General features: G+C 47.9%; 1 protein-coding gene and 2 long non-coding RNA genes across 3 annotated transcripts; 1 reads left to right on the top strand and 2 right to left on the bottom strand.

Annotated features, from left to right (window-relative positions):
- The first annotated feature begins 2,281 nt into the window (after positions 1-2,281).
- LOC107211758 (refilin-A) lies at positions 2,282-13,827 on the top strand. Its single transcript, XM_015644192.3, has 3 exons — positions 2,282-2,777; positions 11,494-11,603; positions 13,275-13,827. Exons 1-3 carry the CDS (start codon positions 2,409-2,411, stop codon positions 13,606-13,608), a joined length of 813 nt encoding a protein of 270 aa, XP_015499678.1. The 5' UTR covers positions 2,282-2,408; the 3' UTR covers positions 13,609-13,827.
- LOC107211759 lies at positions 2,939-8,647 on the bottom strand. The gene is made up of 4 exons (XR_001524291.3): positions 8,544-8,647; positions 7,112-7,256; positions 6,324-6,481; positions 2,939-4,200 (listed from the first exon to the last, which is right to left on the bottom strand). It is a non-coding gene; the product is annotated as an uncharacterized LOC107211759 (long non-coding RNA).
- On the bottom strand, positions 10,222-13,366 carry LOC117245194. Its single transcript, XR_004499571.1, has 2 exons — positions 12,662-13,366; positions 10,222-12,165 (listed from the first exon to the last, which is right to left on the bottom strand). It is a non-coding gene; the product is annotated as an uncharacterized LOC117245194 (long non-coding RNA).
- Positions 13,828-22,400: the final 8,573 nt, after the last annotated feature.

Below are 22,400 nucleotides of genomic sequence, written 5' to 3'. Positions count from 1 at the left end.
ATTAGGTGTGTGCATACATGCCCTGCAGAACCAACAGCAGTTTTGCCACTCATAAGTGAAGTCAACATCCCTACCAGTGCTGGGGGATGCTCAGCTCAACAACTCCTAAACCATAACAACCACTTCTGAGCTGAAAACATGTTGTACTGAAATCTACCTTTAGAAATATACATTATTTAGGTCCAGGAAAGATCGGATTGCAGTTTTCTCAAAACAAGAAACACACAAAACAGTCTCCCCTCAACTGTTCCCCAAACTAAAACAAGGCTTTCTAGGACAAAAGGACGGTGTACTCACCCCTGCCCAGTATCTCTTTGTCCTGCTCCTTTTTTCTCCGAGGAGGAAAGCAGCTCTGAAGACACTCCTTCCCCTTGCACACATGGTCGTGAGCCAGTTCAGGAGAGGGGCAGGGGAACTGGACTGCAGGGGAACTGCTGGGCTGAATGCCTGACTTCACAGTGTTAACTGGCCAGAGAATCCTATTATGTGATAGGTAGCAAGCCAGGGACTAATTTATGGAAATTTTGACCGTCAGTCCCCTTTGACATTTTCAGATCAGCCATAGCCTGTGTGAGACATGAGAGCCCTTACAGTAAGGGGCTCTAAATCCGCCTGTGCAGCTGCTGGAGCCGACGAGCGGGTCAGAGGTAAGAATTCACTGAGGTTTGTGTGTGGGCTGCTCGGTGCCTGTTTGACATTTACAAATCAGTGACATTCCTCTGCACAGCTCAGTGCATACAAATCACTTCAGTCACACTGAGGAGGGCCCCTCATTTCAGTCAAAGGTGGATTTGGGCATCCTTAGCCAAATTTCCTTTTGATTTGAGCAAGAACACATCTAAACAAATCCAGCTTCACCACCCTACAGTGGGATCTGTTCCCTCAGGAGGATGCAGTGGGGGCACTTTTAGGTTCAACCCAACTTTGCACCATCTTTGTGGTTTGGGTGTGAAGCCTTTATCAGTAATTACAGTATCAGAACTCTGACATATTAATTTGTTGCCACAACAAGCATTGTGTTTGTCCAATTTGTAGCACAGACAGACACAGTCTCATTCCACTGGGTGCTGGGCCAATAACTGACCAAGAGAAGGCCAGTTGGATTTCAATAGCTTCCCATGGAAACCTATTTGCCATGAATAAAACTCCACTGAGCTGAGCCATATGAGTGGGCTTGCCCCAGATTTCTCACAATCTAGACAACATAGAGAGAAAACATGATGAGAAAAACACAGCCGGGGCTGTGGACAAGGTAACACTAGCCTCAACCGGTTATTGTGCAACAAATGACCACATTGGCTTCAGCCAGCCTGACCTGTTTAACCACTGCTGCTTCTCTGAAGCCCGAGGGTTAATATGGACTGTCCGTTCCCCTCTGTGCTGGCAGTGCCTCTGGCATACGCTGCTCCTCTAGCTAGAGGCCTTGACCACACGATGGCTGGGATAGGGAGGCCGACTCCTTAGTTGTGGACCAGCATCTGTGGAGCCAAAGAAAGAGGTGTGAGGGAACAGGAGGTGTGAGGGCTGTCGTGAGGGGATATGGCAGGTGTGTGTACCTCGGTAGCCAAGGCTGCCATGGTGACCTGCTGCCTTGGTGAAGCTGCCCTTTGCCACCTCAAAGCGAAGATGGCTCTTGAAAGTCTCTTCCCTCATGCCCAGTAGCCACGACACAGAAGGGAAAGGCTACTTTGAGGGTGTGAGGGTGAAAGGATGATGAAAATCAGAACTGAGGGGGAAATCAGCTCTGAGTGCTGCACTGAGGGGAATGAGTGGAGGGAAGCTGTGGCCCTGCGATGGTGTGTTGTATGTGGCGAGGCCCCTTTCCCAGGCTTGGAGTGTGCAGAGATGGAAGAGGGATAAAAATCCGAACGGAGGGGAAAATGGACCATAACTGAGGGAAAACTCGGACAGCAGCAAGGGACTGAGCAGAGGACAGCCACAACCCACGGGTAGGTGTGTGAGGACACCCCTCTCCGGCCGGCCCTGCTCGGGGGCTGCCCCGTCCCCTCATGAGGGAGAGGGCGGGCGGGCGGCGCCGAACGAGCTCCGTGCCTGGGAAGCGGCCGGGACCGCTCGGCCGGGACAGAGCTGGGGGGCCGGGGGAAGGGGAGGGCGCTCCCCGGCTCCCTCCCACCCTCTCCGGATAAATGAGCCGCCGGGAGGCGGCGGGCGGCGCAGGCTGTGGACGAGCGCGGTGCATCCCTGTCCCGTCCCCCGCCGCGCCCAGCGCTCCCTGCCGGCGGGGCCGCCCCGGGCGCTGCCGCGCGAACTCGGCCGGTCCCCGCGGGGCTGGGCGGGGGGATCGGGCTTCGCTTCCCTTCCCCGGGAACGCCTGAGGGCGGGGGCGGCCGGGCGGGCAGGGCCAGGGCCGGTGGAGGGGAGGCGGCCGGGACACCCCGGTCTGGCTGATGCTGGCGCTGCCCCGCGCAGCACCGGGCTCCGGCAGGCTGGTAGCGGCGGTCGGGACTCAGGAGGGGCCCCCCGGGCTCCCTTCCCCTTCCCTCCCTCCGCGGCGGGCGGCGCTGGAGGATTTTCTCCCGCCGCGGCCCCCTCGCTGTCCCCCAGACATGGTAGGTCACCTCCAGCTGCAAGGGATGGACGAGAGCCTGAAGGAGAAGAGCCGGGAAGGCTTGCTGGACAGTCCGGACTCGGGGCTGCCCCCCAGCCCCAGCCCCCCCTTCTACTCCCTGTCGCCCGGTGAGGGCCGAGCAGGGGGCAGCGGCGGTGCGGACCCCCCGGCCCCGGGCCACCGGCGAGAGGCCAAGGACGGCAAAGTGGTAAGAGCCAAACCCGGGCACCGGGCTCTGTCCTCTCCGGGCCCCGCGGGGGAAAGGCTGGCCGAGCCCCGGAGCGGGGGGCAGGCAGGAGGGCGCCTGTGACCACAGCCTGGGCAGCTTGGGCTGAGTTCCCCCGCAGTGCCTCCCTCGCCGGCCGGGGACACTCCGGGCTGCCCGTGGCAGCCGCAGTCCGGTGTTGGCAGCGCCGCTGCTGTGCCAGGCAGAGCTTGGCCCAGTGCCGGGCAGGGTTTTTGGATACGCTTACAATGCTGGCAGTTTGGCTGGGTGAACTCTAACGACGGTGTGGGAATGAAATCCAAGTCTAAACCAAACTCTCCTGCCCACCTTCGGAACAGAAAAGTGTAATTGTTTCTCAGTGACGCTGCTCTGCCTGATAGGTACAGGTTGGAGCTGCATCCATCCGGACCGAGGCAGGGGCGTCTGGCTCCCAGCTATCATTATACCCTGGCATCCCACATCTGTTTTGTGAGGAGCGTGGAGCCACGTTTGCTGGAGCCCTGGAAAAAAGCCCCACAAAAAAGACAAAAGTGCCCTTTAGCTGGGGCAGGGTAGGAATGCGTGTCGGGGGAGTTCCTGCGGGACAGGGTTTGGGAAGGTCTGTGTGCCTCTGCCCTGTGCTGGAGCAGGACTCTGTGGCATGAGCCTGCCCGAAAGGTTTGTCTGCTGGCAGCTGAGCGGAGCCGGGGGTAGTGGTTTGTAAGCTCAGACAGTTGGCAGAGCACTGCAGGTCTCGGTCAGCCTGATGCAGTGCCAGTGAAGTGGTTGAATGTGGAGTAGGATTTGGGTAGATTTATTATGACTATTATTTTGCTTTATTTGTTTATTTCTATCCCTGAGCCATAAAACTCGTTTTTAAAACACAACGTTCAGAACATAAGCAATGGTAGTGGAGGTTTTTAAAGGATGATGAAAGTTCTTCCCCAGGGCTCTTTAAAATTTTTTTTAAACACTTATAAAAGATGTTTGTAGGTGTATTCAGTGTGGTTAATTGGCTTCTATATGGAATGAAAACTGCAGCAAAATCTTTCCATGAGAAAAATTTATCTACCTATGGTTTAGTGACAATTTAAAGACTTCTTTCCCACAGAGACATTTTGCAATGACTCCACATACCCTCACGCACTTTCTCAAGTTCTAAGGCCTTTTGAGCATGTTACTGAAAACTGCCTTTTACTCCTGAACATGCCAAAACCTTCCCCATGAACAACAACTCCTCAGAGTGGAAAGGGTGTGAGGTGTTATTATGAAAGTCAAATCTCAAACCTGCTAACGCCGCAGTTCCTGATATGGAGCGCTACCTGCAGATGCCTGGGCGTGTGTGCCATCTCGATGGGAGTGTTTCTGTACAAAGTTACCCACGCACCTCTGATTCGGCTGGCAGGATCAGGCTGTTGCTGTGTGTCTGTAAAATAAAATAGGGGAGGAAGGTGAGTGAAGGCTGCTGGACCAGAAAACAGCAGGGGTGGAGGTGTCTGCAAAAACCCTGTAACGGGGATGTGACAGTCTCCAATCCAGTCATATGACAGTTGGCCACCACACCATCCAAGAAAGTCCTAGATATCGAAGAAGAAAAAACATGAGAAAATTTATTTCAGTTCATGGGCTGTTAGGAGTGAGAGTTTTAATGCTTGACTCCTACAGGGGAAAAAAGTTATTCCTGTGATCTGTATAAAGTAAAATTAAGTTTTTCGATTGTTTTGATCGGTCATGAACATTTTAGACACTTCAGAAAAGCTCACACTGTAGATGTTTCCAAATTCTGTATCACATTGCAAGGGTAACCCCAGGCTCCTGATTAGAGTATGGGTTCCATACATTGGGAATTTATGGAATTCCGTGCTCTTAACAGGTACAGAAGGTTGCAGGGATCCAAATGCTGAAATCAGTTGGACTGTGTTATTTGGAGTGGTGCTGGGCTCTGCTCTTTAACTCTGTTGGGTTGACTGCAAAATAATGAAGTAAATAGGAATTTTCACTCTATTTGACTACAGAGAGAGTTTTGCTTCCTCTCATTTCCACTGTGCAAATACTGTACTTGCAGCTGATATTAAAACAGGAAAAATATGGAGAGTATTGCTTGCTTCATACTTCTAAATTGCAGTGTCTAATTAGCTTTAATTTTGCCATTTTACAAGGGCTTGCAGATCTATGAGGAGTTATGCAACCCATGAATGTGCTTCTGTTTAAGTCTATTCCTCTGCTGTTCATCAGAGCATGCAGAATTGGCAAATCAATAATTGCAGCTATTTGCACACCAAGAAATGCTGGTTTTAATCGCCTGTTATATTAGTGTTTGTTTTGCTTATAAACGTGATGGAGCCAGGAACACAACCTGCACTCTTTGTGTTGGAATACTATAAAACCATATATAAGCTCAGTCATCAACAGCCAAAGTTCTAGTAAGTACATTTACAATAAATTGCTGTCAGGTGAAAGAGACAACATTCCAGATCAGAGTGAAGTGTGTCATACTTTTCTTTGCTGCAGAACTATCAAACCACCAGTCTGAACCCAGTTGCATTCTTCTGCATTTTGCTCCAGCTTCACAAATATGTTACAAAATTTTTCTGCTTTAGGACAGCCCTTCTCATGCAGACTAAAAGGAGATTGCATGCCCTTATCGAAGACTTTCTTGTGTGTAAAATCTGTGCTCTCTCTGCTCTGTGTTATTAACTGTGACTCTGAAAAAGTAAACTCTCTGCTCTTTAATAAGCACAACTTTGTTTCAAAGACAATGCACCATTTATTCACATTTAACCAGCCAATTTGGGAACAGCTTTGGGATCCAAGAAAATATGAAAGGCAATTTAGGGCCAGAGTCATAAATACCACAAGTTCAACACCATTTAGGGCCTTTTTTTTTTTTTTTTCATTTTACTTGTAGTGCAGGATAAATTGGCTTTTATTTCTTCAAATAAAGTCCATGTAGGGAATTTGTCAAGTGTTTTTTGCTTAAGTGCAAATATCCTAAGGAAAATAGAAGGTGACTTTTACCTAGTTCTGCCTTTTAAATCTGAAACATTATTAAATTGATTCTTACGACTTGGGTTACTGAATTCTCTAGACTGTATCTGTAAAGCTGGGTCAAAAGGAACAGAAGTACAACAAAATAAATCCCTAATAATATGCACAAAGAAGCAGTTGCTGAAAGCAGGGGAATGAAATGACATCAAAGTACCCATATCTGCTTAGAGTTTTCCCTGGAGTTCTTGCCCTGGGATAGAGATTTAGGCTAGAAGAACTGCTTTTGGACTGTGCTGAAATAAGTGCTTTGCATTCATCACACAGCTCCTAATGGATATCAGAGGACATCAAACTCACATTCATCTGCAGAACTATTCATTGTGCCTTCTTGAAGCAGCAGATTTTATGTTCCTTCCCAACAGTGAAAGGAGCTTTTCCCACTGCAGTGACTTCCTTTTACTTTGTAAGATTTAAGTATTTGTGCACTCAGCCTGCCTCAGTGAGCACTGACTTCTGTGGGACTATATCCCAGTGAATCAGCTGTAGGGAATTTCTACTTACATTCAGCAGCAAGAATGATTCAGAATCACTCTTGGGTGGTGGGAGGAGATTCCAGCTTCATCTCAAATACAGAGAAAGAGATGTTACCCCTTGGCACAGCCTTCACAGACAACAACGGGGTCCCAACAACATGGTCCAAGTCAGCATTTGTGCCAACCCTGCTGGATTAATGGCTCATATTAAAAAAACAAACAAACACAAAACCAAAAAACCCAGAACATCTCTTCCTGACATGCAGCATTTTGAAGACCCCTTGGGTCACAGAGCCACCATCTTGTCCTGCACTGTAAGTGTTTCAGGAATGTCTTGTAGGGACTGGGTGGGGAGCATGGCCATCAAAAGTTTTCCATACATAATTTCCATATCTGCCAACACCTACAGTGAAAGCACACGTGAGAGGGAAGCCCAGCACCCTGACCTGAGCCAGCTTGCAGCCCACACACGAGGCAGGGGACGTGACTCCCAAGGCCACGTGGGTCCAGGCAGCTCTGGGGAAGCCCCAGGCTGGTTTGGGGAGCAAGGCACCCATCTGGCACCGCAGCAGGGTTTGCCTCAGGGCTTGTTGGCAGCCTGGCATCCTGACCCACTTCTGAGCCACTCCCACAGGGCTGGATCTTGCAGGAATTCCCTCAGCTTCAGTTCCATGCCTGTGTCCTCTCCTGGCAAAGGCTAATCCCACCTGACTGTTCCCTGTCCCTCAGCCCCATCCAGTTCTGGATATGCACCCGCTCCTCTCCTCCTTGGTGAAGGACAGGGAATGGCTCTGGGTCTCACTTGATCTGCCTCACCTCATCTGACAGATGTCCCTTCTGGGCAGATCAGGGAAACAGGCACCAGGATCTCATCATCTGCTCTGAAAAGTGTGGCTCTGATGAAAGACATTGAGGGTGATGTCTTCTAGCTGTTGAATTTCCGTTGTGTCCCTATGTAACCCTGTGGACAATAAGCAAAGCAGCATGCATTTCCCACTTGAAATAAAATAAGTAGATAAGCAGGAAGGATGTAATTCTTTGAAATAATAAAGCCCTGCTTTCTACCTGAGGTTTGCATTTACTGTTATCACCTCCCAATATAATCTCATCCGGCTCTAGTATAAATTACTCGTAATGTGCAATACGTGCAGATATTGGGAAAATAAATGGTCTGTTAAACAAATATTGCTTATCTTCTAGAGCGGAGAATGTAGATGTGTGTCAAATAACTCAGCCAGATCTTTCATTATAGCTGTAAATAACAGCTGAGTAAAGTGACATTTTCATGGACCTGACATGTTACCATAGTGGGAAAATGTGGTGAGAGATTTGCTTATGCCCTAGCTAAGTTAGGAGCTGGGAATTTGGGAAGCTGTATCCTGTTTGTGGCCTTGACACTTGGAAAGCTGTTTCCTCTTACAGTCCCTGGAGATCTAATGCCACATCTTAGTGCCTTCCATATAATGACCATAGCAAAAGGAGTCGGTCAGTTCTGGTTCTTTGTGCTCTCTGGGGAAAGGTTTTGGGGGTTTATTTATTTCAAGTCACGTTAATTTCCTTTCCTTTTTCTTGCTTTGCTGCCTGGAATTTGGCAGCTGAGGAACAGTCAATGCTGTCGTTGAGCTGTAGATTTAATTCCGTTCAGCAACCAATTTTATCTGTGTTTATCTATCTGCTACTAGCAAAAAGCAGAGTTTAGCTACCCAGGCCGTTACATGCCTGAAAGGCATCAGAGTTAAGGCAGAGGGAAAAATGCAGCCAAACAAGAAAGTTCTTCAGCTTTTTAATAGTACTGTAACTCTTTGCTGGTTGACACAAATTATGTACTGGAAGAGAAATAAAAATAATAGCTCATTTACTGCCTAATACTCACCTTGGATTGAGTTGTAAACTTGATAGGAGTTCTTTTTTTGATATCTCTGGTATCTTTCATTTTATCTTCTCAAACTTCCTTGCCTACCAGACTCCTTCTGTCCTTAAAGATGACAGGGTTGTGGTGTCTTTGCAAAGCTGCATCTGGTAAATACCAGGACAGCTCCAGTAACAGGGGACAGATGAATCAGGTCCCCACTGCAGCGTTCCAGCACAGCAACCCTTGGATAGACAGACCTCAACTATGGATCACTCATGGACACACTGGTCTAAAGTCATGAGGGCTTCTCCTCCTCACCATCAGTGACCCCCAGGAGTGTGCAGCAAGCTCTGCTCCCTGCCAGGCTATCCATAGTGCAGGATAACAGAAACCTACCTTATTTGTGGAGTGTCTGGAGATCCTAGTGATTCCTAGAAACGAGCCAGGGATCCTCATTTTCTCAAGGGAGCTCAACAGTCCAGTGCTCCTCTTCTTTCAGCCATTCCTGTTCAGAAGGAAAAATAATTGAGTCAGTATTTTTTTGACAGGCAGAACTTTTTTTTTTAATTCCTTAAAGCAGATTGGAAGGAGTTGGTGTCAAACTCTTGCAAAAAAGCCAGCTTTTTGACATGTGCCAAGCATATAACATTTCAGGCCCAAAGACAAATCTTTTGGAAAGCTCATATCCCCTGTTCCTTGCTTCCCAGCTCCAGGTGACTTGCAGGAGCCGACATTTCAGAACATCACTGGAGGGAAAACAAAATGTCACCTGAAGTGCCTTTCAGTGGCTGCGGTGTGAAACCTGTGGTTGCTGTTTAGTGACCCCTTCATGCTGTGCAAGCAAATCAGTTGCTGTTTGGTGAGCAGCCTGCAGGGTCTTAGAGATCTCTATTTTTAGGCCATGCTTTGTAAGTTATTTACATATTCCATGTGCAGAACTCCAGGTTACTTCAGCAGCAGCTCACAGAAGAGAGGTCTGAGTCTGTAATGGTCTCGACAGGCAGTAGAAATCCTGGCTTTGGCCTGCCCAATGTTCACAGTTGTTCCAGCTTTCTAAACTAAGCTAAGCTTGCAGGTCTGAGGTTGGTGCTTGTCTACAGCATGTGAAATGCCTTTTGCCACCCTTCCCTGCCCAGAGCAGGTTAACTGTAACCCGCAATGGAAATACTCTCATCACCGCCGCATCCAGAACTAACCTGGAGAACACTTAATCCTGTTCTCACCAAGTTCAGCAGCAAATTTTTGACTCTGATTGATGTCGGTGATGCATGCCAGCGCCTCCGTCTCTCCGTGCACACTGGTGGTGTTTCTGCAGCGTGTTCTTGTTTCCTGTTCCCTGCTGTGGGACTTGTGCTTTCCACAGACGCGATTGCCGCCCTGCCCACGCTCTGACCGAGCGGCGCTCCCGGTGCTCAGCGGGCTGGGAAGGCTTTTCCCATCCACACGCTGGGGGCCAGATGCCCCAGCAATGCTCCTGCTAAGCCACAGGAAAGACTTCATAACATCTCCTGCATCCTGGGGATGGTTGGAGCACACTTAGTGTCAGCATTTGTTAGCAAGTAGTGTGAAGGCTTGTTTGCCTGGAAGCACTTCTTTGAAATTGCTTCTTTAAAGGAGGGACACGTATCCCCAAGCCTTGTTTCCTTCACCAGTTCATTCAATCCACATCCCTCTGCAGGTGAACCCCCAAAGGGCGGCCTGCCTGCTGTTCACAAAGCTCATGTGCATGTGCAAATGGCGTTTGACTCCTGCACCCAAAATGAACCTCTTCTTATGTACAAAATTTCTTCAGAAAGAGCTCTGGCCATGTGCAGACTGTTACAAGCTGGACATCTGCACCCTTGTGAACTGAGGCTTGTCTGATGTAAACAATTCACATTTCAGAAGCAAAGAGCTTTATTTATGACCAGAAAGACTGCCCTTGCCCTCCCCTGTCAAGAGTGTTGAAAGCAATTCAGGAATGAACTTCGCCTTTTGGCCAGTGTTTGCTAGGGAGGGTGAACATATATATTTTGTTTCTTTTTTCCTTCCATAACTATGCAGATACTGTTCTGTTTTGACAATGGAACAGAAATATTCAATCACAAAGAGGAGTTGGCCGTTTTACTTTATAGTACAACTTTACACAGTTCCAAAATGCAGGGGTATTTCAGTACGAAAAGAAGAAACATATTTGTGGCTTTGGGACGCAGAATTTGGCAAATTCAGATGGAGCAGTGACATTTTTTGTCTTAGCCTGAGGCAGAAGGCCCAAACCAGCAGAGGAAAGCAGACTCAACTAGCCATCTACAGACCCTGCACAGAGGCTGCCAGCCATCTCCTTTAAAGAGATCCTGTGTCCCTGTGCGTCATAAATATCTGCTGACAGAAAAGTAGTGGCAGAGACTGAAACCTGCAGTGACATTTTTCCAGGAGGGCAGGATTAGGCTGAATTAGCTGCTGGGTTTGGTCCAGGCACCAGACACAGGATCTCCATATGTGGGAATTGGTGTTTAGGAGCATTCCAGTATAGAAAAGTGGGATTAGTAATTTAGTGGTGGGCAGAGGAGCCTAGGCTGGCCTGTGACAATTTGTCAGAGTAAGTTCACGGTGCAGTCAGTCTTAAAAATCCAGTTTTTGGTGTCCTGAATTGGAGCTGCTCCATTCATTATAAAGTCCTGGCTTGCAACTGGCTTCCTGCATTGCAGAGGCCACAAGGTGCCCCAGTGTCTCACCCCACCCTCAGTTTTATGGTTAACAAGAATGTCCTTTGGAGCACAAGAGACATTTTTGGCACGTAGACTTCGGGAACAGCAAGTCTGTCACTTCCTCTGCTGGATTGTTGCAAGGGATACATGATTTTATGTACACATTTGTATGTATATCTATAAAAATACATATACACCTCTCACTTCAGTAGACCTACATCCTTCAAGTCAGCAGCTTTAGGCCCTATTGCTGTTAGGTCAGGCATGGAGCACTTTTCCATGCTGACACATTTTGAATCCCTTTACTCAAAGTCTTGATTTGACTTTGACTTTCTAAGGCTTGACTTCTTAAGTTTTAGAAACAGTAAGCAGTAAAGGCAATATCAGAGCTAAAGAAAACAATTGCAATTCCTATGAGAAACAAGAAAGGAAGAAGGAAAGGCAAGGTTAAATTTTGACAAACAGATACTGCAGCATGAAGCGACAGAGATGTGGGCACAGTCACGTACCTGGGAGGTGTGCTGGGGCAGAGGGAGGCGGTGGTAGGTGAGGACAGTCCAGGTGTGTTAGGCTGCTCAGCTGCCAGCCACAGCACATTATGAACTGTGCCAGCCCCATCTGTCATGTCCCAACACTTGCTGTGTTCTCCTTCCCTGCAGATGCCTTATCTGCTCCTGAACCCGTCCATGCCAGAGATAAGGCCTCGAATGTACCCGGTGTTTTTTGGAGAAAGCATTGAGGTCAACCCTGAGCCCGTGCAGGAAATCAGGTACAGATGGGATTGGGTGGGTAGATGGGGATTTCTGTCTTTTTTCTGGTGCATCTGCCAAAAATTAAAATGTGTTTACAAATTGGAGTCATGGTTATTTTGGTGGAAAGGGAAGGACAGGTGGGAGGGTAATTCCTGAATTAAAGCCACCGATAGCAGCACAGGCAGAGGGGAGGAGGCAAGAACTGGAGGGAGTTTTAACAGGAGGCAGCTTTCCTTCCAAGGCCAGCTAAAATCCAAGGCTCTGAGAGAAAACCATTACCATCTGTGGGCTTGATGGCTTCCACTAAGTAATCTGATGGTCTTCATACTGTTCCCAGATGACTTGTATCTTCAGAAGAAGCAACACCCTTCTAATTGCCACCTGTTTTTGTTCACTCTTGCCACAGAGAAACCAACATTAGACATCCCACAGAGACTGAATGAGCTCCTCCGTGTGAGGAGATGGTCCCTCAAGCCAGTGACGGAGATGTTCTGCCCTCCTGTGGGGCTGGTGCTGTGGCCGATGGATAAATGTTGGTCTTTGCTCTTCTTTTGCTCTTTTGCTGATGTGGAATGTACCCTGCAAACAGCATGGAACACTTACACACAGCTTGGGGCAGGGACAGTGGGAGGATTGTAAACCCCCTCAAACCTATGCAAAAGTCTCTCTGGAAATGTACCCCAGTAAATAGCTGCTGGCTGAGGAACTGCCAGCGGGCATGTTTTTATGGTGATTACATCGGAGTCTTGTTTTATGTGTGCTGAATGACTTGCTTACACCCTAGCTGTGCAAAATACATTACAGCAGCTCAGATTACACGCACTGCACAATCAGTCAGCCCCCCTCTGGGTGGAGGTAATGACAAGCACACACCCAGCTTTTAATCTTTTTTACGTGGAGCTGCACATTCCTTGGCTGCTGATTGCTGGAGGAGCGTTTGGGGAGCAGGGAAAACCAGTGGAAATCCTGCTGTTCTCCATGGCTAGGGATTGCAGAAAAAGCCCTTTTTCTGGCCCGGTGTCTGCACATCCTTTCTGGATGACTACAGAAAAATGGCAGGGCCGTGACATCTTACCTTTTGTGGTTCTTCATCTACTGGCAGTTCAGGTGGCCAGTTCTTTTTGACACCAGTGGCTGGGCAGCCATACCCCACAATATCCATTTGCTTTACCTGCTTTTTCAGCATTGCTTGGATTTTTTTGTAGGCTCCAACAAGCAACCTCATCTCCCAGCACTCAGATTTTAGCTGGTTTGGGCATCTTTGTTCAATGACAGCAAGGTGGTATAGAGAATAAAGACAAACAGCCTTCACAGGTCCATTGCAGGGTGTTTGCCTCCAGTGTAGCTCTCAGGGCTGAGCTGAGGACCCATGGAGAAAACCAGAGGAAGAAGAGCATTGCTTGCAGCCTGTGTAACAAAGGTGTTGTCTGCCCTGGTATGACCACACTGCAGAAATGCCAGGATGGATTCACAGTGGGGTTCCAACAAGATTCCCCAGCAGGACAGAGTACTCTTCTAGGAAGGCTCATCCAGGCTTTGGAGTGTGGAGCTGGCATCTGCCCCAATGTCTGTGCAGTAAGAGGTGGTAAATGCTGCCAGCTTCGAAGGGTTAGAGAAGAGTCCTGCCTGTCTTTCCTCCTTTGCTGCCTGGGCTGTGCTCCTCATACCTTGCTGTCTGTCCTCCATAGGTGCAATTCCGAGGTGAAGTACGACTCGGAGAAGCACTATCGGGACGACATCTTCTACGGCCCCATCCCCACCGTCACCACCTACAGCGAGACCATCATCGCTGCTCCCAACTGCACCTGGCGGAACTACAAGTCCCAGCTGATCTTCGAGCCCCGCCAGAAGCCGGTGAGGTTTCAGAGCACGACCATCATTTTCCCTAAGCGTGCCAAGAACATTTACCGGACCACCCTCAACTACAGCTTGGGTTGTGCCAAGCGCTGGTTTGCTTCCAGCGTGCAGCTGGAACTCTGCGAGGAAACCAACCCGTGCGTCATGTACAGCGAGAGCCTCTGATCCGCCCCGCCGCTGGCAACCGCGCGACCCCGGGAGGCCGCGGCCTTCGCTCTGCCTGGGCCTTGCTCGGTGGCAACTGAATATTCATGGCTGCAGAACAGCTCTGGGGCGAGGCTGAACTGGCTGGGAGGAGGCTTGCAGGGCACAGGATGGTTTTGATCAGTGAGAGGCTGGCTTGTACTTTGCGACGTTCCTGACATTCATGATCTGGATTTTATTTTGGGGCTTGGTTTTGGTTTTTTTTCCCTGAGCATATCTATTTTTGGCTTGAGTTTAGATGAAATCAAGATGACAAAGGACCCTGTTACCCATAGCAGAATGATGCCTTGTGAGCTCTGTAGGTCTCGTCTAGCACATAGGTGAGAGTCACTGTAAGCTTCAGAGCTATTTTGGTCCCTGCAAAGGGAAGACTGACTGCAGAGCCAGCGTCTGGTCAGCCCAGCCCACCCCAGGCCAGATCTCTTTCAGAGCTGAAATGCAGAGGAGGTGGTTATTTGTACCAGTACATCACAGCTTGCTCCAACAGCTCATCTGAGTGAGAGCTGCCCTATTACAGCACTGCAGTCACCCCACTTCCTGAAAGGAGTGGAGACTGTCACCCCAAGGAAAAAAGGATTTGAACAGGTTCCCCAGCTCTTGCAAGCAGCTGGATGTTTGTATACCATAGCAAGGCACAGCACAACCAGGAGATGGGAGAAAGGCCTGCTCTGATGCACAGACACATCTTCTCTGAGCCCAGCCAGGAGTAAGTAGGGAGGCTGAGGAAAATGAACAGCTGAAGGGCAAGTTTCTAAAAGTGACTGAGAGATTCAGGATCCCGGTGCCCTTTTTATCAAAAGTATTGTCAGATCAAGTGTGCCATGATGTTCACTGCCTCTAACACCTTATTTAAGGGATCTGTATGCACTTCTGAGTTTCAGGGTGTGTCTGTATTGCAGAGAGGAGTGTAGAGCAGGAAGATGTTCCCTGGCTTCTTTGAAGCCAGGGCAGGGTTAACTCACCCTCTCAATAATTTCCGTAGCTGTGGCATGGGCAGCTTTTCTGCCTGTAGAGGAGCAGCCAAACTTTCTCTGTGCATAGCTTGAAGGATTGAGGAGCCCAAATCCATCCTGGTTTTCCTTAATTAGCCAGGCTATAGCACTAGAAACAGGTACTTTGCAAGCAGCTGAACTGTCTGCAAAAGACAAAGAAACAGTGAGCAGGAGCCAGTGCAGCCATCCTAAGGTAAAATATTCCTCACTCATGAATCCCATCTCCTGGTATATCTTCACTTTGGTCTCTTGCTGAAAATCTGCAAGAGTCTGGATTCCCACAAACATAGAACTTTTGAAAATAGCAGGGAATTGTCTCCAAAAATCTTACCAAGAATTTTTGCATGCTGCTCAGACTTAGAAATAACCACACAGCTCCGGAAATTAATTTCCAGCTTTCTCTCTTCTAAACTTTCCATTTTGTTCCTGACTTGCTGTGAGTCTGATGGAGTTATTTCAGAACACAGCTGAGCAGCCAAGTCAGAAAGCCTATTAACAATGTCAACAAGACGTAGCTGATTGCCCAGAACAGTTGACGCACAAACCCACTGAGATTAAAAAAAAAAAAAGTCTGAAAAACTTGAAAAAATAATAAAATTAGTGACATATAAAGATACTTTTTTCCATCAGTTTCAAAGAGCAGTTGGTAAATGTGACCAGAACTGTGACCTTTATGAAACAGAGTTCTATTGTTTAAAATGTAGCAGTTTTTCCACCAGAGGTAAATATAAAGTCTTTAAATACAAACTTCAATCCTGACAGCTGAAGCATCATTAGTGCTGAAAGATGTGTTTTATGGCAGTGCTGAACTCTGCCTCTCTACTGGGAGTTAGGACTTGGTAGGAAGAAACCTCTCAAAGGATTTCCAAGGCTTCCACCTACTGTTGAATTCTTTACAGCAACACAAACAAGGATTATATTTGTTATTGGTCAGATTCTGCTGTCACTGTCTGTCAGCATCAAAGCCTGGAAAAGCAGCATGTGCCTCCAGAGGGATTGTTATGCCTGAAGCAACACTTCTCCCCAGGGCTCCAGCAAACAGGAGAGCTGGCTTAGGCAGCAGGGAGTTGGTGCTTGGGTGAAAGTGGTCCCAGTGTGGTGAGGCTGGTGATGGCACTTCTGTGCTAGTTCATCTTGAGGTCTGTCCTGCTGGCCACAGGCTGCTGAGTGAGCCTTGGGAGCAGGGGAAATACCCCTCTGCCTCCCTGGGCACACATGGAGGGCCCTGCATCCCTGAGAGTCTGCCAAGGGGCAGGTTCCCAAGCTGACAGCAGTGTAATCCAGGTCCAAAAGCAAAGCCAGTACTCACACCCAGGAGATCCCTGCACGATGACAGCGTGGACTGATAGAGACAGGCTGACCTCAGAGCCGAGGGGATGCCAGACTCTCCCTGTTCTGACCACACATCAGGCTTTGCTCCTTTTAACAGCTGGATTGTTCCTCTGCTTCGAGCACAGAGCTGCTGTTCTTATCATGCTGGTCTTTGAGCAGGACAGGTTTTCCCTGGAAAAATCCCTTTCATCATGACAGGCTTCTGCCCACTCTGTCCACTGTTCTGTTTCCTAAATATCAGCTGCAACAGTAAATTAAGCAAGCCAAAAAAACCTAGTGTGCAAATACAAATCCAGCAGAGAGACTGAGCCTCAACCTGGACTTTCACCACACAGGGAGAGGAGGCAAAGTCTCACAGGTGGATGTGAACCCGGGAGGGTGCAGTGCAAGGCTGCATCCTTGGCACTGGAGCATCCCACATACCCAGCCCAGACCTCTTTGAAGCTTCATGCTTTGTTTTCTCTGCAAATACACTAGAAGTGACCTAACATGCTCCTGTTCCTTTGAGTTTAAGCAGTGTTTCTGGTCTTGCCATGTTAGGGGGAAAAAAAAGAAGATAGAAAACAGCTTGGGTTTCTAGGCTGCTGAACACATTTTGAGCTGTGTAGCCACGGTGGCTATGGTTGGACTATCACCCTGGACCACATCCAAACTGGGACATTGCCAAGTGCCTGAGATCTGGAGAAATTTTTGAAAAATCCCTTCTTATATGGTATCTCCCATGGGTGCATCACAAGCTGCTTTTCTTCTCAGCAAAAGCTGGAAAGTTGGAAAGGGACTTTGTTTTTCCTGAGGTCAAGGAAACCACAGAGGGTCAAGTCTTCACCTTTGCCTGGGCACACATCCCAACCTGCCTGCCCACTCTGTCCCTGTTGCTCCCATCCCTGTGGCTTGTTGGGCTGGGTTAGGAAGGGGTAGAAAAACCAAAAGCCAAAGTTCATCTTACTCATGACTGGGGAAAGCAATGACTTTTTTTGGTTTGCTTAAACACCAGAAACAGAATTGTGTTTTTGTGTTGCCAATGAAGAATCACTCTGGGCAGCCAAGAAGTGCCTTGTGCCATACCTGTTTGTACATCTAAAAGGAACAATTAGTCCCACTAGGGGAGTGCTTTTCTTTTAAATGGAGTGTTGTTAATCTCGGCCAACAGATCTTTGTCCCTGTATATTTTCTCAAAGATACAGATGATAAATTTAGACCATGGAAAAGTGAGTTTCCTTCAACAGCTGGGACTGTGGCTACACTATTTCTCCCCAGGATCCTGATGTGTATGTTGCCCACAGCTCTGCAAGCCTGATGGGTAACATCAGACACTGCCTTTATCTTTTTTGATGAGGTGAAGATTGTTTTTTATAATATGGAAAGTGCCTCTCTCAAAGGTGGGGGGTCTCTCTCCCCTTCATCCCTATGATTCTCTTGCCCTGGAATGCAACAGAGCATGCTCATGTCTGGTCTGCCTGCATTGCTGTCATTGCATTTGGGGCCAAAAAGATGAAACCTTAACCAAATACTGAACTTTCAGAAGCTGTGGAATACATTGCACAAACTGCAGAGAACAACTTTGACCAAAAGTTTACTGCTTGTCTTTAGTTTCTGCCCTTTTCTTTTTTTTTTTTTTCCTTCCTAAGCCAGCTCTACTTTCCTCAATGTGAAATACAGACAGATTTGCACCCTGGGTGCAAACTTTCTGAGACTGTTGAAATGGTGTTTGGGTGTTGAAAGCAGTGTTTGAGTGAGCTGCTGGTCAGAGAAGTGAATGCTATTTACTATTTATGTTGAGTGTGTCTTAAAAAAAATGGGAAAGGTCACCAGGAGGCTGATGTGCAAAAAAGACTTTGTAGAGCAAACTGAAGACTAAAGACTGCGTGAGTCTGACAGAGGTGAATGGTTCTGTGTGTGAACACTGTGAGCTAGGATATTTAGGCATTGTGGTTTTAACCTGCCTCTTTTCCTATGGGAGAAGGCATCTTTGCCTTTTTTAGAGCTGAAAGAAAATCAGACCCATCCTCCATCACAGTCATTCAGTCCTGCTGAAGTCTGTGAGCACCAGCATTCCCCAGGCTCACGAGGCACTTTCTGTGTGTATCAAACATGCACAGAGCTGTGCTTCTGTGGAGATGGGGGAATGCTTTATAGGGCATGATGGATCTTCTTGTGGGATATTCAGATTTTTACTGCCAGATAAAGTCTGCTCCCTGAGGATCACCTGATCACTCACAAATTGATCTGTTCTGAACATCTCCCCTAAAGCTCTATAACCATTAGATTTTATAAGTCTTGGGAGGCACTAATTCTTTTTCAGATACTGTAATGGCCATCAAAATGAGCAAAGTATCCTACCATGTGAATTGTGACCTGAGGATGGGATTGAAAGGTGTCTGAAGGTTAGAGAAGGAAGAAGAGAACTTATAAGTGGTGGAAATCCATAAGGATGTGTCATATTTTTATTTTTGTAAGTTTGATTCTCTAAGTGCTTGTAAAGTACTTTACTGTTGTATATGTGGTGATGCAGTAGCTCACAATATCCTTTTATTTTTGTATATTCCTTCCTCCACCATAATTCCTTTCTGTTCAACTCATAGAGAGTAATTTAAGAAGACAAAATTTATATATCATAATAAAATGCTCAAACCCTCATGCTGATGTATGCAGAGTTTCCTTCCTCTTCCATATCCCTTTACTTGGTGCCTAATGCCCTTTGTGCATCCAGAGGGAACATTTCTGGTGTGTCCATCCCTTCCTGTGGATTTCAGCCCAGCTCCCATGGCTGTGGCACAGTCAGTGAGTGCTGTGATGTGCAAACCCTGCTCTGTGTGCCCAGGGAAAGCTGAAAAGCTGAGGAGGAGCTCTCAGACACAGTTTTACTTTTCAGGATTTCCCTGGTTGTCAATTTGAACATTTCCCTCTTCATCTTAATCTTGTTCTACCCAGCTACGAAGCCTTGGTGTTGGATCTCTCCCAGCTTTTCCATGGCCTTGAAAGGCAGGAAGAACCCACACAATGCTTATTTCATATCCAAATATCCACATTCTAGTGCACTACTGGGATCCCTCCTGTGTCCTGGCTTCCCAAATCACGATGGTGGATGAGCTGCACTGGGGCTAAAGCCCTGCCTGGCCATGAGGTGCATTTTAAAGCCATTGCTGTAAATGCCTCAGGCTCACCAGCCAGCCCTTAGTAGAGCACTCCTTTGTCTTCCAAGACCCAAGATGTCTGCAGGGAGAATCTGACACTAATCCTTATGGAAAAATCATTGGATTTATAGGGATGAAGTCAATGGGCTTGGATGAAAATGGCTGTAAAACTCTAAGGAATGGAAAGGAGAAGCAAAGCCATGTTATGCAAGAAGCTTGCTTCAGCTGCAGGGTATGTGCCTGTGTCCTCATCCCAAGCTTTTTGACACAAATCATGGCTGAACTGCTCCTAGGATGAAGGATGGGAGACAAGTTCATGGCTAAGAAACCTGAGGAAACACCACAGGAGAAGGCAGGGGTTGTGCAGGCCGGACACCCAAATGCCAGATGAAGGACATGTGCATCCACTCCTGCTATTTAAATAAAAACATAAAATGTGAATGCTGTCCAATGAAGATTCCTGAGGTGGCAGCTAAATCCTCAGCAGCAAAAGCAGTATTAGATGCAGGATATGTGTTTTGGCAAGAGTGCTCAGATGAGCTAACCCCTAAGCTAGTGGCTTTTACTGTGCTAGTTGGATGTTGTAAATTTAAGCAGATGATGCTTGGTATTAGTTTTGCTCCTGGGATATTTCAGAGAGTAATTGCACATATCTCTGAGGGATTACAAGGTGCTGAAGTTATAATGGATGGACTTTGAATTTAAACTAGATGCCTTTAGGAACAGAAGGAAAGGTTTAGGCTGGTTTTACAGACAGCAAGAATGCTGAATATAAAATGCCAAAAGCCTCACCTAAAAGAATTTGCCGATTATGGGCAGCTACAAATTAAATAATAATAAAACTCCATATGGCTGGGATCCCTATTCCACTCAACAAAGCAGAGCTGTAAGGAAACAATAGATGCCTTCATCGAATTTCATTCCACAGCTATTTACAGTTAACAAACAATGGAAAGGTTTGCCAGAGAAAGAGCCTTACCTGATCCTGGAGCAGTAAAAACGCCCTCCTGCTGCTAAACCACCAGTTCAAATACCATGTGCACGACCTTAGGCTGGGTCTTTGCTCCCCATCAGCAGATGGCAATGTCACAGCCTGGACCTGCAGAAGTGCCTTTGGAAGTTCCAGGCAATACCAAGCAGATGGAGGTTATATTGTCCTCAAGGATGTCATGAATCACCAGAAGCGTGCCTGGAGCGATGGCCACCTATAGGAACTGTCTCCTCTGGCACAGAACACTGAACAGGCACTTAATCCATCTCTGAGGGGAGACTGGAATGGGAGACTGTCACAGCAGATACATCTCTGTCCCCTGAGCTGACCCTGTGGCTTCACAACTATCTCCCCCAGAAACCATTCCAGGATGACTGAATCTACCTGGGATGCTTTAGACGCAGCTCTGCAACCTCCTCATGTCCTTTCACAGGCTCAGTGCCTCAGGGGGCACCTTGGCTACAGCAGTTGAGCCCCCAGGGTGGCACAGGGCCTCTGGATGCTTGGCATGGTGGCAGGATGGTGACTCCCAAGGCTGGCACTGCCAGCTGCCCTCAGCAGTGTCTGCCCAGCCATGGGATGTGGATCCAGTGCTGGTTTCCATCCCATTGCTTGTGGGAGCAATTCCCACTGCAGATGCAGCCCCTGCAAATACTCCACAGCCTGGCAGGAACGTGGCTTGGCCACCACACTGCCCATCCCCAGCTCTGTTTCTAAATCCCCTGGTGTGGTGACACTGGAGAGGAGCAAGGACCTGCCCCAGGGCCGTGCATCTCCTGCCAAAGCACTGAGTCTCCTCCTGGCAACAAGCCCAGCCACAGCAGGGAAATTAATGCAGGAATGGCTTGTTCTCGAGTAGGATAAAGGGTCCTGGAATTGCTTTTTTTGGGGTGTAAGGAGGGAGTTTTATGAGCTCTATTTTCTGCTTCTAATAATGATATTGGATCTAAACAGTTCCACGCCTTGGAGTCCACAACAGATGGGGAGTTCACATCTACAAGGATGAAAATGCTCATCCTGCCAAGCCTTTGATTCTCATCGTATCCTTCCTACCCTACGAACAGGCGGACAGCACATTTCTAGCATAAAAATATCCTCCTCTCCAGCTAACCACCTCCAGATTCCCTTCCTGAGCCTGTTCTGAGCCTGGTGATTAGACATTTCTGTATACATAAACATTCAGATCATCTCCCCAAGGTTCTTCCTGTCTCACAAGCAAATCCTGAGACCAGCAGCTATTTGCAGCTCCTTGAAAATACAAATGCACTCCTTCCAAGTTGACTGCTGTGGCTGGGGCTCTCCATGCACCTCCCCAGGGCTCCTGGCTGCACCCTCCCATTACAGGACGCTGAAATGCCCATCACCTCCTTCTCTGGAGACCAAACTGCTCCAAACACCCTGTGCATGGCTGCTGCTGATGGTGCCAAGACTGGGAAGCGTTTTGGGCTGGGATGCAGCATGGGAGTGCCTGGGCATAGGCACACTTGCAGAGGGAGGCTGCAGAACCACTCCAAAACCCACACAAAGCAGTGGAGGAATGAACAACAGACGCACACGCGCGTGCAAACTGCTTTCTCTTTGATGGAGGACTGTAGAAACATTACCTTCCCCTGGGGCTTTGCAGTGAAATAACCTGATTATTCATGAACCAGCCAGAATCATCAATCCCTCATTTATCATTTTCAACATAAATAACAAGGGCAAGAGAGGAACACACCAGCAATAAACTAGCTATAGATGTAGTGTTGAAATCTGCCCATATCCTTTAAATATGCCCCACTCACTGATAACAAACAGGGATCCAGCCGACTCCTCGCCCGATTCCTGAGCGTTGGATTACAAAGGACACAAGCCAACACTCAGCTTTATGTGAGTGAAAGTCCATTTGGCGCTTGCGTGGGCGGGCAGCTAGGAAATGGCAGCAAATTTTTAAAAAAACCCACATTTGTCTTGCTGACAAATGCCTCCAGGAAATAAAAGCCTTTGTATTCTTCTTTGACCTCTTCCACTCGCAGATGGGTTTTGCTGTGCTTCCAACAGTGATTTTTTTTAGCGCCTGCACTTCCAGGATATTCATTTTATCTGCTGACGAGCTGGGCTCAGAGAGGCAACAATGCACATCACATTATGGGCCTGTTGTGGCCAAGCAGGATGGCCTTGGAGGGGCAGAGCTGGGGTTTTAACTTCAAGTCCAGCTGCTAATGAGTCTTTTTGGGATGGCAGCATCTCTTGGAGCATCCTTGGCTGGTTGAGCACCAGCTTTACCCTGAGATACACATTGACCCAGAGGAGAGGGCACCCAGA

The sequence above is a fragment of the Parus major genome, chromosome 15, assembly GCF_001522545.3.
Source record: "Parus major isolate Abel chromosome 15, Parus_major1.1, whole genome shotgun sequence".
NCBI classification, from domain to species: domain Eukaryota; kingdom Metazoa; phylum Chordata; class Aves; order Passeriformes; family Paridae; genus Parus; species Parus major.
Note: the sequence above shows the minus strand (reverse complement) of the source record. Positions and strands in the feature narration are given on the sequence as shown.

Excerpts from the sequence above, each read along its gene's own strand:
- LOC107211758 (XM_015644192.3), top strand. The coding sequence starts at position 2,409 with ATGCTGGCGCTGCCCCGCGCAGCACCGGGCTCCGGCAGGCTGGTAGCG. Across the intron at positions 2,778-11,493 it reads AGGCCAAGGACGGCAAAGTG|ATGCCTTATCTGCTCCTGAA; the intron begins GTAAGAGCCAAA and ends CCTTCCCTGCAG. Across the intron at positions 11,604-13,274 it reads GAGCCCGTGCAGGAAATCAG|GTGCAATTCCGAGGTGAAGT; the intron begins GTACAGATGGGA and ends TGTCCTCCATAG.